At 58.3% G+C, this 15,879-nt stretch overlaps 4 protein-coding genes across 4 annotated transcripts; 2 read left to right on the top strand and 2 right to left on the bottom strand.

Annotated features, from left to right (window-relative positions):
* Nucleotides 1-6: 6 nt before the first annotated feature.
* Nucleotides 7-2,328, bottom strand: KRP23_4561 (uncharacterized protein; the record flags this gene model as incomplete). Its single annotated transcript, XM_067889533.1, has 1 exon — nucleotides 7-2,328. One exon carries the CDS (start codon nucleotides 2,326-2,328, stop codon nucleotides 7-9), a length of 2,322 nt encoding a protein of 773 aa, XP_067748686.1.
* A 560-nt stretch (nucleotides 2,329-2,888) lies between these two features.
* Nucleotides 2,889-6,554, bottom strand: KRP23_4562 (Condensin complex subunit 3; the record flags this gene model as incomplete). The annotated part of the gene is made up of 4 exons (XM_067889534.1): nucleotides 2,889-5,056; nucleotides 5,141-5,808; nucleotides 5,877-6,044; nucleotides 6,106-6,554. The coding sequence occupies 4 exons, from the start codon at nucleotides 6,552-6,554 to the stop codon at nucleotides 2,889-2,891; spliced, it is 3,453 nt and encodes a 1,150-aa protein (XP_067748687.1).
* Nucleotides 6,555-6,721: 167 nt separating this feature from the next.
* On the top strand, nucleotides 6,722-10,765 carry KRP23_4563 (TBC1 domain family member 12; the record flags this gene model as incomplete). The annotated part of the gene is made up of 1 exon (XM_067889535.1): nucleotides 6,722-10,765. The coding sequence occupies one exon, from the start codon at nucleotides 6,722-6,724 to the stop codon at nucleotides 10,763-10,765; it is 4,044 nt and encodes a 1,347-aa protein (XP_067748688.1).
* A 2,403-nt stretch (nucleotides 10,766-13,168) lies between these two features.
* KRP23_4564 (putative WRKY transcription factor 19) lies at nucleotides 13,169-14,296 on the top strand (the record flags this gene model as incomplete). Its single annotated transcript, XM_067889536.1, has 1 exon — nucleotides 13,169-14,296. One exon carries the CDS (start codon nucleotides 13,169-13,171, stop codon nucleotides 14,294-14,296), a length of 1,128 nt encoding a protein of 375 aa, XP_067748689.1.
* Nucleotides 14,297-15,879: the final 1,583 nt, after the last annotated feature.

Here is a 15,879-nt window from a genome sequence, read left to right on the forward strand (position 1 = left end):
CACGCCTCACAGCTCTACGCCTCCTTCCCAATCGCTAGGGTACATTCGCTGGAACGTGAGCTTGATTGGGGTCTGCCCCGTCAGCCTCGCAAAGAACTTGGTCAGCACCGTGCCGGATCCCTCGAGCCCAAGGTCCGAGACGTAGCTGTCGCCCACCCGAATGAGCACGTCGCCCAAGCGAACATCGTGGAAACTCCTGCACGTACTGCGCTCCGTGTTGAGCAGCATGCGCAAAAACAACTGCGGCTCTTGGTTCCGGTCGTCGAACTCGTACTCGTTCTCCTCCGTGTAGACTCGCTGCACTGAGAAAGCGAACTCGCCTGTCTTCCACGTCACCTGGTAGAAGCTGGATGGGTCCATCACGAAGGTCGAGGACCCACTCGACAACCCGGAGAGTACGCCAATTGATGGCGGCAACTGATTCTTCAAATCCATGGGCGCTCTAGTGCGTGAGCGAGGAACGTAGTTCGACATTGACGATGAAGGTGGCGGCACTCTTCTACTACGGGTGTGACCGGTCGTCGCAGGAACCGGCGGCCGTCCTAGTGAGCGGGATGGAGGGAATGCAGATGACGCTGGTGTGTACGACATGGGCACCATGCTGCTCCGTGGGGACTCCTTACCATTCGCGGACGAGACTGGCGAACCGAGGTCTGAAAGTGAGCAACTGCTGGCACGGCCCAAAGCCATGAACGCAAGGTCTCTCGCTGTGACTCCTCTTGACACAGGTTGAGGCACTTCGTCTTCCTCTTCCTTCACAGTGGATAGCTCGGAGGCTGGAGGGGATGGTACACTGTTGTTCCCTTCAGGTTCAGGGGCCTGGTTACCGACGTTGGGCTCGTCAGTCGGGGAATCGCTATCGTCTGAATCTGTAGCATCTTCGTACACGACTTGGTGTTCTGGGACCGCCAGGGTGTCAAAAATCGAGTAGCCCGTCGATAATTCGGCTTCAGAGTCCGAGTACATGATGTAGCTGTCGTCGGACTCAAATCCAGACGTGTCGCCACTGTCTTCTTCGTCGGAACTGCTGAAATTGTCGTGCTCCGGTACCACCGACGCTGGTGGTGATTTCACTGCAGGGGACGGCGGCTCAATGGGCTGCTGGTTATCGGACTCGGACGGTCGCTCCTGGTCAGCGTCAGTGTCACCTGCAGCAGGCTCAGGAGTAGCCACAGCTTCGTCTTCAACAGCGTCAGCCGGCTGCGATGGCTCGGGAGGGTTGTCCTGACCAGCGGAAGTACGACGTCGCGGAACGAGGTCGTCAAAAGCAGACACTTTGATGTCCGATTTGGGCGGGGGGTTGCTGATGGAGCTGCGTCGCGGACGCCCCACGGGGGACGTCGGGATGGCCTGCGCAATGTCTTCGTACGCTGACAGCTTGATGGCCGAGTTCGGTGGCTTCTCCACCGACGCCGAGCGTCGACCGCGAGTAGCAGCTGCGATCGGCGACGAAGGTCCCGACCCCTTGGCACGCGCGTTGACGTTCTTGAGCTCCTGCTCGCGGCGGCGCTGGTGACGCGCCTCACGCTCTTTTCTCTGCTGGTGAAGGCGTTTCCGCTCCGCTTCACTGTCGCGCTCGAACTTTTCGATCGATTCGCGCAGCTCCGTCTCGTGTCCTTCGAAGCGGACGCGCGAACTTGGCGGCTTGGCGACTCCCGAGCGCATGGCCGACGGGGGCCCGTTCAGCTGCACTCGGTGCCTCACTTTCTCCTCCTTGTGCTTCTGCTCCGTCGGTGATCGACTGCTCTTGCTATGGTGCGAGCCCGTCATGGGCGGCCTCGAGCTGGAATAGACCAGGTAGGGTGTGGACATGGGGGGAGGCCCGCCATTGAGCGGGTCCGAGTCTTCCCCCTTGGAGTACTTGGACCTGCTCTTATACTGCTGATTGGCGTATCTCGAGTCGTACTTGGACGACGGCGGTCGGCGACTGGAAGGGGGTGGCGCGTACCTGGAAGACGGAGGGGGCATACCTGCGTACCTAGAAGACGGAGGAGGAGGCATTCCAGCGTACTTAGAAGACGGTGGGGGTCTCGTCCTGGTCGAAGGGGGAGGAGCTCTGGAGCTGTAGTGCTTGGAGGCTGTGGCTGGCATGTCTTCCATCAAGACGCTCGTGACTGGAGGCTTGTGCATGGCGCTGTTGTACTCGGACGACGGGATGTACCTGCTGCTGCTGCTGCTGCTGGGGGCGGTGTGGGCCAGTCGCCGCTGCGCGCGCTCGAGCTTGGAGCGAATCTGGTCCATCATGGCGCGCTCGGCCGTGAGCGGCGCGTCCCCTGAGGACGAGGCATGGCGCGGGAACGGACTCCTGCTGCTGGGCGGCGGGTACATGGCGACTCCAGTTCGTGATTGTCTGGCAGCCGGCGGGGAAATGAGCGAGTGCGGCGTCGTTCTCTCTGCCGGTTAGGGCAGCAGCCATATGAGGTTTCGCCCTCTGCCATCGATCGGGGTCGGTTTTGAAGCTTGAAAAGCGGTTGATTTGTATGGGAATCGACATGACGCGCAATTCTCAAGATGGTAGGCACGGATTTTTGAGAGGTTACAGCAGTGCTCGCTTATCGAGCGTCGGGGTTTGCCTAGCAGTAATGAAGCAGTTGGTCCGCCCCAGTTCCCCAGTGCAACGGAAACCGTTGCAAACAGGTTTCGACACGCGCGCACGTGCGTCGATTCCTGGGACAGCAGTGAAGCAAAGTTTGACCGACGTGTCAATCAGCGCGTGGAGGTGTCACAAGCTGTCGCATCGGACGGACACTTGGAGCCCACGAACTACAGCCCGTGGTGAGCTATTCTTCAGGGCAACGAAATGACTCGACACGTGAGCAGCGCTGTAGACTCACCGTTGCATCAGCGCAACTCGACACTCTTTCTTGGTGCCATCAAAAACTGCAGACCTACTCGTCGTCCTCTTCAGCCGCCGACTCGTCCTCCTCGTCGGCCGCCGACTCTTCTTCCTCGTCCGATCCGCTCTCGCTGTCCTCCTCCTCGTATTCATCTTCGGACTCGCCCTCGTCCGCGTCGTCGTCCTGCAGCGCCTGCTTTATCTTCGCCTCGAACTCGCCCTCCTTCTCGTGCATGCGGCTCACAGCCGCAGTCTTGCTCCGGCGAGAGGAGAGCTCACGACGTGCCGGTGCGGCGGCCGGTTCGTCATTGTCCTCGTCGCTCTCACTGTCGCTCGAGTCGGACGAGCCCGACGACACGTACCGCGCTGTCCGCCGTCGCTGGGCTCTCTTCTGCTTCTCCTCCTGCTTGAGCCGCTGCTCGTGCTTCTCGCTCGCCGTCAGCAGCACCTTGTGCAACACCTCCTCGCGCTCCTTCACGAGACCGAGGGCCCACGTTTGGTCTTGCTCCAGGGCGGACGCCTGCTGGCCATCATCGCTATCGCCTTGGTTCGTGCTTTGCTCCGAGAAGCTCGTCGACGCGCGCTTGAACACAGCTTCAGCACTGCGAAGCAGACCGCGCTGCGTGTTGAAGCACGTAGAAGTGATCTCTTTCAGCAAGTACTTGAACAGAGCAGCAGACCGTTGCTCATCAAGCGTGACTTCCACCCACGCAATCATTTTCAGAAGGGCCTTCTGTCGCGAGATAATAACCTCCTGGTGAATGGACGGCGTCGCCGTCACCTTTTCCAGCGCCAGCATTTCCAGGCAAATCGTGATACCAATCCGGTTGTGGTGTGCACAGCGGCGTCTCTCAGGCTTTTTCGCACGCTTCTTCCGCGATGCCCTCACGGCCTCCGCTGCCGCCTCTTCCTCTTGTTCGTTGTGGCCCAGCAGATGCGTAACGTATTTGGCGCACGCGCCAAGGTCGAGCATGGAATCACTCTCCATTTCAAGCTGCTCCATGGATTTCTGGATCAAGTGCGTGGCGGCTTCCTCCAGCAGCATGCAGTTTGCCGCTGTCGCCATGACGAATGCCGGGAAAAAGATGCTCAGGAGCTGCAGAGAACGCGACTGAAAGCCGTGTTCACCGAGCTGCTGCACCTTCTGAAGCGTCGGGCTGAAGTAAGTCTCCAGCAAAATGGCGAGCACAGTGATATTGTCGATCCGATTCATCATGAAAAGTCGGCAGAAGCCTTCCACAATTGTACTTTGCAGCTCCAAGTCATCGACGGTGATCAGCTGTCCCAGGCCGATGAAAATAGTGTCCAGATCAAGCTTCTCGGGGACCGCCACTGGCTCAGCCTCGTCGCTCTTCTCCATGTCTTTGTTTTCATTTGTGTCTTCATTCTTGTCTTCATCCCTGCTTCCATCTTGAGCATCAATCTCATGAGCAGCACCTTCACCTTCTCCAGTAGCAGCAGCAGCAGCAGCAGCATCTCCAGCCTGTTTTACACCGAAAATATGCGGCTGTAGGTTAGTGAAGCTAAACGCCATGTCGAGGATGGCCTGCACGCATGTGTGCTTCACTTCGCTTTCTTCTTCTGGGTTATTTAACGCCCGCCAAAACACGATCAAATATCGCTCAGCGAGACGCTTGTCAAGAAGGCAGAACAACCCGAGATTCTCCAAGCCGGCTTCACGCAAGGCTGGCACATCACTGTCGATAGCAGGCAGGATGTACCGACCCATTCCTTCCACTATTGGATCGCTCAGATTGTGTGACGTAAGTTTCAGCAATTGAGCCACAATTTCCAGGCATCGGAGCCAGCTGAGCACTCGTGGGTCCTGCAGAAGCGTCTCCAATTGCAACATTTCCGCCTGGACCTCGTTGTACTCTTCAGAGTCAAAATCAAGCGACTCAAGACGTTTTTCCAGCTCTTCGAATTTGTCTTCAGCTGCTTCGCGCTCTTCCTCACTCAATTTGTGCAATCGAGGACCGAAGTTGACAGCTGAGCTCTCCTTTTCAGTCTGCTGCTGCGACAGTGACATATCGGAGTCTTCTTGCTGCGATAACGAGATATCTTGGCTGGCTGCCTCAACTGGGTCATACATGTCGGAGACTATTTCCGCCACGACCTGGATGAACTCTTGCTCCGAACTTCCCGAGTACGCAAAGGCCATCAACTCCATAATGCCTTTAATCAGTTGCCTGTCAGTTTCCAGCTCTTGCAGCAATTTCTCTGCATGTCATTGCACACCAAAGCATCGTAAGTATTAGCATGATCATTCCACAACACACAAAATAACGAGAGGGAAGTGCTTACGCAGCGAGTCCAGCAAATTGCGGCGTCCAAACTCATCCTGATAATCCAGCAAGTGCCCCAGCTCTAGCAACTGCTGCGCAATGAAGAGGACATCGCCCTCGGCCTTGCACGTAGTCACGAGCAGGTTGGTGAAATCCGACATGTTCGGAACAAGTGCAGTCGTCTTGTCCGGGTCATTGTCGATCTTCTGGTAGTAGTAGCACTGCTCTCTCCAGAAGAAAATGCTTTCCGCGTTGAATGCCTCGCTGTTTTCCGACATGAGCTCCAGCGCGTTGAACTCAACGACGCCTTCCTTCTCCAGCATCGCTCGTGGTTGCTCCGAGAAATGCTTCAGAAGCAGTCGTGAGACCTTGGATCCGATTGCAGGATATTGCTCAATATCCAACGCCTTCAGCAGCAGCACCGGCGAGGCATCGCATTCTGGGAACCACTTCTTCAGCACCATTTGCTCGCACGCCCTTCTCACACGTGCCGCTCGGTCTTGAAGCCCTTGGTCCAGCAGATGCGCGCGGTCATTGATCGGAATGTCCGTCAGCGACATCGCATTGCCAATCGTCCGGAACGCCGCATACCGCACATCGTCATTCGCGTCGCGGATGCGGACCAACAGGTCCTGGTACATCGTCTCGGTCACCGCCAAGTTCATCAGCGCCGCTTTGCGGACGTCCCTACACCAACAAACACCATCTATCAGCAAACCATACAGCAAAGCCCTCTCAAAGGGCCTGCAACTCACTTGGACGGGTCGGACACCAGCAGTTTCCTCAGTTCACGGGTCACCTCCTCGTCTTCACTGGATCCCTGCAGGTTCTTGAGCCCGTACACGCTCTGGATCCGCACGGCCGTGAGCTTGTCGTCCAGTCGTCGTAGCATGGTCTCCCTCAGCTGCGTCTTCAACTCGTCCCTGCATTATTGAGCCCTCAATTAGTTTCTTGTCCTTCCCTCTGTCCTCTTCCCTCTCTTACTCGATAACCTGGAGGCAGTTCGTCACGATCTGCAGCATGTGGCAGGCGCGCAGCCTCGCGACGCGGTCCTCGGCCTTGGTGGCGTCCATGAGCCTCTGCAGCAGCTCAGCACGCAGTTCGTCCTTGCCCTTCCCCTTGCCTTTACCGCACAGGAACTCGCCCACGAAGCTGCTCACCGCCAGCAGCACCACGTCGGCTACTTTGGGCGCCAGCAGCACGCGCGCCACAGCCAGCCACATCTCCTCCAGGAACAGGGCGAAGGCCTCCTCCACCACGCCCCGGCGGCCGTCCCGCACCTCGTCCGCGAACAGCGCGTTGAGTCGCCGCACCGCCGGCACGAGCGTCCGCTGGTGGACCGCGCCCGACGGGTTGCGCAGGAAGCCGCTGGCCTCCACGGCCTGCAGCTGCACGTCCTGGAAGACCTGGCGCAGCGTCTGCGTCCACTCCATATTCGAATGGGTTCAAACTGGGGCGCGATACGGCACTCATCTATAGAGCAGTTATGAATACCAAGCGTCGGTGGATAAGAAAGGGACACAAAAACTGATGATGAAGTGTACTTCAACGCTGTTAAAGTGTAACTTTTCTCAGTCGCGAATCCTTTCAGCATTTCAGTATGGGCGGCTTGGGCTTCGGGCTGCTCACGGACGTGCAGATGCTGGGCTTCTACCAAGCGCAGCACACGCAGGACCGCAAGCCGTTTCTGGCCTACGTGCTGCAGGTGGCCACGCAGCATGCTCACTTCCTGGTGTACCGGCGCTACTCGCAGGTGGCGGCGCTGGCCTCCAAGCTACACTTCCACCCGCCCGTGGGACTGCCGCCCAAGTACGCGCTGCAGGTGTTCCCGCTCTCGGACGCGCAGCTGCAGCAGCGCTTCGACGGACTGCAGGCCTTCCTGCGGGAGGTAGGCGCCCATCTGGCGGCGCAGCACGCGGCGGGGCTGCACCACGACACAAGCTCGAGCGCCGGCCTGGACATGCAGATCTTCTGCGACTTTGTGGCGCATCACCGCAATCGACCACCGAAACCGATCAAGGGCGAGCTGCCAGACTGGGCCAAGCCGGCGGCGGAGGCCACCGCGTGGGCGGATGCCGACAGCGTCACGGACAGCGAGGACGTGGGACTGCTGGAGAGCGACGCAGACTCGGAGCAGGAGCAGGACGCAGAGCCCAGCAGCGACGCGTCCACGCAGTTCCGGAACGAGGTGCTGCAGGCCGAGGGGAACCTCAGTGCGCTGTGGCATTGTGTACGCGCCTACATGCAGGCGACGACGGCGTGGTGGGGAGCCACGGGAGCTGTATTGGATGAGTACAAGAGGGTGGCGGACATGTCGCTGTTTGCAGACGCACAGAATGGAGAGACGAGAGAGGAAGACGGAGGCAGCACTCATGCTGCGCGGCTCGTGAAAGCGCTGACGCACGTGCTGGAGTCGGTGCAGCCGGAATTTGAGAAGAAGTGTGACGACGCGGTGCTGGGTCCGCTGGAGGCGCTGAGTCACGGGGTGTTGCCGGAGATTAAGCACACGTACTGGACGCGACACAGCAGCATGGGCTATGAAGGTGCTGCGAGAGATGGAAACATCCGCCGCTTGCAGCAGGAACGTGAGACCTTGCACGCCAAGCTGCGTACTGATGTTCAGAGCAGCATGACGGCTTTGGTGGCGCTACAGAATGAGATGCTGGCTGCCGTGCATGACCAACTGCATGGCTTTGAGCGCGTGCAACGTATGCCCCGGCAACGCAGCCAGTCACAGCCAGTGCTGAACCGAAGAAATAGTCGCCAAAGTCGTCGGAGTCCGCGCGCGGTGGGCATTTCACTTGCAGATACTATGCAGTCAAGCTCTTTTCGGGTAGATGAAGGTACTGTGCCGACGGGCAATGGGCTACATGGTGAGGGTGACAGCCAGGAACTCCAAACAGCTGCAGGAACAGGTGCCGCTAGCGATACCGATGCTATGGATACCAACAATAGCAGTGAAAGTGTAGAGGGCGAGGATGGAAATGAAAGTGACGATGAAGAAGGAACGGCGGAAGATGAAACCGAGGTGGACAAATCGAGACAGCTCGAAGTGGAGAGGGATTCAGCAGAGGATGAGGAGCCAAGCTCTCAGATGTATGTGTGGGGACGACCGCCTAGCCTAGAAGGTGGGACCCCGCTAGTGCTTCGCCCGAAGCAGGTATCTCTGCTCAATGGTCAGCCGATTATTCAAGTAGCGTGTGGTGGTGAGCACCTGCTTTACCTGACATCTACGGGAGATGTCTACAGCTACGGTGACAATGAAGACAAAAAGGCTGCAGCTGTCACGATTGCAGTCAACACCACTTCCACCGACAGTGAACCGACGCGGAGCAGCATGAATACATCGTCATTCTTGGCACCGAATCTGGTCGAGGAACTCGCGCTAGAAAAGGCTCTCCATCGCACAGCGATTGCCATGATAGCGTGTGGCGCCCAGCATTCGCTAGCCATCACAGATGCCGGAGAGCTTTATACGTGGGGAAGTGGCGAGGACGGGCGTCTCGGCCATGGTGACATGCGTGACCGCGCTGTGCCGCGCAAGGTCATGAGTCTTCTGCGAGAAAGTGTCGTGGGCGCAAGCTGCGGTGGAGCACACACTGCTGTGCTTACTTCGAAGGGAAAGGTGTTCACGTTTGGACGGGGGCGAAATGGTCGCCTTGGACTGGGCGACAACAAGTGGCGTGACACGCCGCATCAGATCGTGGGTTTTCCTCAGGGAACGCGTATCTCACATGTAGTGTGTGGTTGGAACTTCACGGCAGCGCTAGACCGACAGGGTAACATTTTCACTTGGGGCAAGACAGGTGAGGGTCAATGTGGACTAGGATACGTGGACAAGGATCAAGTCATTCCACGTTGCGTGGAGAAGCTCCGTGAGGTATCAGGAGGCTCACCAGTGGTCGAAGTTGCTTGCGGATATACTCACACGGTTGTGCTGACGGAAAGTGGCGATCTGTATTCGTGGGGATTAGGCGAGTATGGGCAGCTTGGCACTGGGGATGTATATCAACCGTTACCTGCGCGCGTACAGCTACCCCAAGACGCGCTTTGTGCCCCTGATCAATTGGTGCGAGTGTATTGTGGCGCCTTCCACTCCATTGCGACGACAGAAAAGCGTGTCATGTTTGCCTGGGGGCTTAACTCTTACGGGGCCTGCGGTCTTGGTCACACTGCGAACAAGGACAAACCCGAACGCATCGACTGCTTCTCCTCCCAAACCGAGCTGGTAGTAGCTTGTGGTCACAAGTACACTATTGCCCTTGAGGTTCATCCGACACTATATGGGCAGTCATCTGCCGCATCACAGGCGATGCTTCAGGCAGGAGCAGCAGTGAACGCGCTGGAAATGCCTAGGACACTAAGGCAGCTCTCAGGTGGCAGCGAGGCGAGCGAAGATGACCCGCATCTTGGCCGAGTCTCACCAGGGCGGGCTACGACCCCACCAGTCGGAACTCGCCGTCATCGACGAGGATCCCCTCCGACCTTGGCTGTGGAGTTTGGCGATGTCCCTCGCGAGGCCATCCACGAGAAGGAAGAAGAGTTGCGGCGAGTGAAGAAGCTTTGGCGAACACGCATTCTCCGCGATTGGGAAGAAAACAAGGATACACCATTGGCGCACTCGTTATGGCGTCAGGGGATTCCACCATCTATCCGCGCTCGCGTATGGCCCATGGCGATCGGGAACAAACTGAAGGTGACACCGGAGATGTTTAAGATCTATCGCCGACGGGCAGCGGCATATAAGAAGGATCAAGCAGCAAAAGAGAACAATGGTGCTGTGGATGGTGGTCGTGAGCATACTCTGGCATTGATTGATACGGATCTGCCGCGCACTTTCCCGTCGCTGAAGCTATTCGACTCGAGCGGACCGTACTACGCATTTTTGCTCGAAGTGCTGGAGACGTACGCGTGCTATCGACCAGACTTGGGCTACATTCAAGGCATGTCATACCTGGCGGCCATGCTGTGTCTGCACATGCCACAAGATCGCTACCTGGCCTTCCAATGCTTGGCCAACCTCATGGTGAACGAGCACCTCTTCACGTTTTACTTGCTGGACGCCGATCTTGCGAGTGTGTACTACACCCTCTTTGATACCTTTTTGAACTCGCGGCTTCCCCACCTGCACGCCCATTTGCGAGAGATCGGCGTGTTTTCCTGCTCGATGTACTTGATGAACTGGCTGCAGACTCTGTTCCTGCAAGTGCTACCGCTCGAGTCGGCGGCACGAGTGTTCGACAACTTTTTGCTGGACGGCACGGTGTTTCTTTTCCGCACCGCCATGGCTATTCACGAGCTATTGGCGCCGCAGTTACTGGCTGCTGAAATGGACATCGCGCTCCCGCTGCTGCAGCGCAACGTGATTCACCAAGATGTCTGGAATGCACGTGTCTCGGAGCAGTCGCTCTTCGACACTGTGGCGACCATTGCTGTTCCAAGCCACATTTACTCTGCATTGGACCGCGTCGTGAACGATGTCTTCTTTTACGAAAAGCGCGGAGACCCGGACAGTGTGGGCGGGAAGAAGATGATGGCCTTCGCCAGTGGTGGCCAGAGCGTCGGTATCGGGCATGTCAAGCACGAGCGGCGTCGCATGTACGCCATCAGCGACGCCCTGAACGGCGTACTGGGCGGCTTTTGAGTCCTGTCCGTGTGTAAGTGTGTGTCGATGAATGCTACTCAAGTCTTCAGCTGAGCACAGATCCCGCTGGGTTGTATACGCCCGGTCAAGGGCTGTCAAAATCCATGGAGTCGTGTTCCGGTCGAAGCTGAGATACTGTTGCGTTTGGAGGCTCAGTACGGCGACTGGTCGTTTGAGAGGATGGCCAGACCATTCTGCTGCATGCCATTCTAGGCGGCCTGCAGCCAACAGAACCTATCCGAGAACATCGATACATTGACGGCAAGTATGGCAAGTAACTCGAAGGTGCTAGCAGTCGACGACGCTAGGTCAAGTCAGCAATGGCAGCTTCAAGTACGGTACAGTAGGTGTAGTAGTAGGTGTATGTGCAAGTTGAAGGTGTTGTTTCGATCAACTAAATGGTGGCGTGTCAAGCTGAATCCAGAGTCAGCAGAGACTGCTTTGTTCGAACCGAGGGTGATGTCAATGCTCTGCTTGTGCCGCCGCAGATGTCAAGCTGTAATGGCTCAGTGTCAAGCAGTAGAGGTCCACACGCTGAGTCCGGCGTGACATCCCCTGGATGGCCAGCGCTGCAACAGCTCAGAAGAAGTCCAGACCGGGATGTCCCGTGAGCGATTCCTACCGAGACGTCCTCTCTACCCTGTTGGCAACCACCATCACTCGACGCACATCATGCATGCCATGCTTGACTGGGTTCCAGGCATTCCGGACATTGAAGTTGGCACTACTGCGAACGAATGCAGGTCTGTGCCATTGCTAGGACAATGCGACGACCCGCCGGTTGGCCAGGCAGGGCGATTGAGGAGGTTTTCCCTCCTTGCTTTCTCGTCCGGTGGTCGCGCTCCTTCTCCTGTTGGCAACACGTTGGCCCATGCGCGTGAGTGCAGCTCGAGTTTGTGGTGGCGCCGGCGCTCACCCTTGGCCTTCGCTGACTGCTTCGACTCCACTTTTTTCGTTCCCGTCCTTGGCGTTATGCGGTGCTGACTATTGCAAAGCGCCCACTGGCAGCGCATAGCCTTCGTCTACGGTTGATTTTCTTCCAGGCTTCGGCTGTGGGAAGTTTGCCCCCGCGATGGCGATGGCACCGACATCGGATGGGACACGGGACTTGTCAATGTCTTGTGCAGTCCGCCACCTCATTTACGGAAACGCTCGAGTGCTTGGCAGCGCCCGCTCGAGGATAAATGTGCTGTCGCCACCGGATCACGCCGGGCGTTCGCTGGACCGCTGAGATGCAGGCATCACAAGGTATGATTCACGACACTCGCTCGGCGGCGACCGCCGTCGGATCAATAGCGCGCCGATTTCGAATGTGTGCTCTCGTTTCGCTCGTAACTGCTACTCAACTGGTGCCCGTTGGGCGAAACGGTCGAGCTTAGTCTAGAAACGTAAATGATAGGTATCTTCTCGCGCTGGGCCGCGATTGGCCACCCAAGCGGCGCGTAACTTCAACGTGCTCTTTCGCCCCGGTTCTGCACCGGATCGCCCCTGTGATTGGCCGCCGAGGAGCCGTCGTCGCATTGCAAGTCGGCGTCGCGGTGCGAGCCCCGAGCGTTTGGTGGCGTCGCCGGTTGCTGCTGCCACCCCCTCTTGCGACCTCGGTGGGGGAGATACGCATGTATGCGCTAAGACTAAGATGAGCGCCGTCGCAAGCTGGTTTTGGTGCGGCGTTTGGCAGACGCTGCTACATCGCTGCAAGGAGAGACCGACGCTGCAACGGAGACTTGCACCGGTGCACGTAGACATTCCAAGCCTCTGCTCCTTTGCACGGTGCACTGCTCTGATCGATGGAGAACAGCAGACATGCGTGGCACAGCAGTCCAGTGGGGCTTCTACTAAGCCAGAAAAGAGGGTTCTGCGTGCTTTCGAAGAACCCAGCGGTCGAGCCCGGTGTGCTTCGAGTGCCCAGGGCCCTATAAGGCTCCGTTACCGCGGCATGATTCTTCCTGCATTACGTGCGCTGTAGTCAGTTGTTGGGAGTAATGGAACATTTGGAGCTCAAGCACATGCGAGTCACTTGGACTGCTGATCCTTATTCGCGGCGATGACATGCTGCCGGGCCTCGCACATGCCCCGCTTGTATCACCCTCGTGCTCCGCCGGGCGACCGCAACCATAGCGTATCGCCAGCATGCTCCGGGCCGAGACTCGGCCGGAGCGCACGGGCCATTTGTGTGGCTCCCGGTTGCGAAATCTGCAATCATTTCAGCGCGTCGGTGCTACTCAGTGCTTCGCCCGGGTGAGCTTACAACCCCGCTGAACAGCAACTTTGATCTCCTTCGTCTCTTTTGCAGCCCCAGTCAAACGAGACTTCTACGGGGCCGGCGTGGCCGTTATGGAGATAACCGCCGCAACAAATCGAAGAACTGCGGCCTCGCTCAAAGGACTCGCCCCTCTGGCATCGATGGGCGCCCCAAGTTGGTCACTTCCGATTCAACTGTCCCAGCCCAACGTCAAGCACAGCGTAGCCCAGCAGCAGCAGCGGCCGATGTCGCACACCATGACGCCCGACTGGCGATCCAGCGCGCCCGAAGAGGACGAGTACACGTTCATGCTCTTCCACTCGGACGCACAGACCCACTACCACCCAGCGCAGACTCAGTACGCCGCCCCCGCGAACGCAGCTCTGTGCAGCACACTGAACCAGGCGCTCAGCGACGACGACATGCTGGACGAGATCTTCCAGGAGATCATGTCCCCCGGCCCGCAAGACCAGGAGCTGCCGGCCAGCAAGGGATTCGAAGTGGCCAGCGCTCGCACGCTGTTCAGCTCCGTACTCACACCCACGGCCCTTGCAGCTTCCTCAGATTCAGCCCCCTCCACACCACAGCTCACCAGTACCCTGCGTCGCGGCAGCATCCCTTCTGCGTCGCTAGGATCCATCTCGCCCAACATGGCAGCAGCTCTGCGCGTGCCAACGTTCCCCATGAACCAAACAGGAGCCGCCCGCAACACTGCGTTCTTCCCCATGCTGAACGACCCCAAGGCCCGCATCAACACCGGCCTCGGCGCCTTCAGTGCCCACCACACCTCGGTCTTCTTCACGTCGCCGACTGCTGCGAGTCGCCGCGGCTACCGACGCTCGAACCGACCCTCCCGTCTGCAGAAGAAAAAACCGGCCTCGCGCATCTGTCGCATGGCTGGCTGCACCAAGGGCATCCGCTCTCGTGGCCTGTGCAAGGCCCACGGCGGCGGGCGGCGCTGTACGACACCCGGCTGCGAGATCAGTGACCAGGGCGGAGGCCACTGCATCGCGCACGGCGGCGGCCGCCGCTGCTCGGTCACTGGCTGCCAGAAGTCGGCCCAGTCCAAGGGCCTGTGCAAGCTGCACGGCGGCGCTCGGTTGTGCCGCCTGCCGGACTGCAACAAGAACGGCCAGATCAAGGGGCTCTGCCGGCTCCACTACAGCCTCACCATGGCAGCAAAGAACTCCGCGGCGAAAGCCGCTTCCGCAGTGCCGACCATGTCCGTAGCCGTGAAGCTCGAGACCCAGATGAGTCGCAGCCCGTGCGACTTCGAGCTGCGGGTCTAAGAGCTCGGCCATGCCTGGCTGCGGCCAGCATACCCGTGTACATGTAGTAGAATTCCAGGCACATGAATTGCCCCTGAACATAGCTGTAAATACTCCCAGCCAAATAAACTCATAGATGCCATTGAAAGCAGCGCCGACATCTGTTGCAGTCGCTCGAGAACGTCTACGAAGAGCAACGAAGGAGAATCGATCGACGAATACGTGAGGACACCTCGCGCGGTGCACCGCGGTCTAAGACGTTGAAGCCGTCAGGTGGTACCTGTCAGAGCCATGCAAAGCACTGCTGCCGAAACACTTGCTCTTCATCGGTCGATGCTTCGCGGGATAGCACCTGTAGGTCTCAGCTGAGTCAGATTGACCAATTCTATGGGCCTGCAGGCTCCTGAAAAGGTCGAGCTACCTTAGTCACAGCTTGACGTCAAGGGAGATACTCTAGGGGAGGAAGAAGCACGGTGAATGTTTCGAGTAGAGCGAATGCTACTCGGAGTGGGTGAGCATAAAGGTTCTAACAAGAAGCTGAAAGTTTCGTCGCTCGGCAGCGCTCAAGACAAGAGCAAGGTGTTGACCATGCAAGAGCTTCGGCTTCCTGGTTGTGATGCCAGCTCAAGCACAGGAAATGCGGCCACATGAGCATTGAAGCCGGAGCTGTCAGTATCCTCCAGCACCGGCGCAAGCCTCCGCTGCGTCATCGGACTCACCTTGCAGCGATGGAGCAGCGATCCAGCTCGGGCAAACGCCGCACCAAAATTCGCATGCGACAGCGAACGCGCTCATCTTAGTCTTAGCGCATACATGCGTATCTCCCCCGCCGAGAACGCGAGAGGGCTGGCGACGGCAACCGGCAACGCCACCAAACGCTCGGGGCTCGCCCGCTTCGGCAGGTCGTTCATAACTTGCAATGAGACGACCCTAGGCGGCCAATCACAAGCGTCGAATGGATGCAGAAACGGTACGTTGAAGTTGCGCGCCGCTTGAGCGGATCATTTACGTTTCCAATCGCAGCAACAAGCTTACCCACAGCCGAAGCCTGGAAGAAAATCAACCGTAGACGAAGGCTACGCGCTGCCAGTGGGCGCTCTGCAATAGTCAGCACCGCATAACGCCAAGGACGGGAACGGAAAAAGTGGAGTCGAAGCAGTCAGCGAAGGCCAAGGGTGAGCGCCGGCGCCACCACAAACTCGAGCTGCACTCACGCGCATGGGCCAACGTGTTGCCAACAGGAGAAGGAGCGCGACCACCGGACGAGAAAGAAAGGAGGGAAAGCCTCCTCAATCGCCCTGCCTGGTCAACCGGCGGGTCGTCGCATTGTCCTAGCAATGGCACAGACCTGCATTCGTTCGCAGTAGTGCCAACTTCAATGTCCGGAATGCCTGGAACCCAGTCAAGCATGGCATGCATGATGTGCGTCGAGTGATGGTGGTTGCCAACAGGGTAGAGAGGACGTCTCGGTAGGAATCGCTCACGGGACATCCCGGTCTGGACTTCTTCTGAGCTGTTGCAGCGCTGGCCATCCAGGGGATGTCACGCCGGACTCAGCGTGTGGACCTCTACTGCTTGACACTGAGCCATTACAGCTCGACATC

This window comes from Phytophthora ramorum, assembly GCF_020800215.1.
Source record: "Phytophthora ramorum isolate Pr-102 chromosome Unknown Phyram_PR-102_s0003, whole genome shotgun sequence".
Lineage (NCBI taxonomy): Eukaryota > Oomycota > Peronosporomycetes > Peronosporales > Peronosporaceae > Phytophthora > Phytophthora ramorum.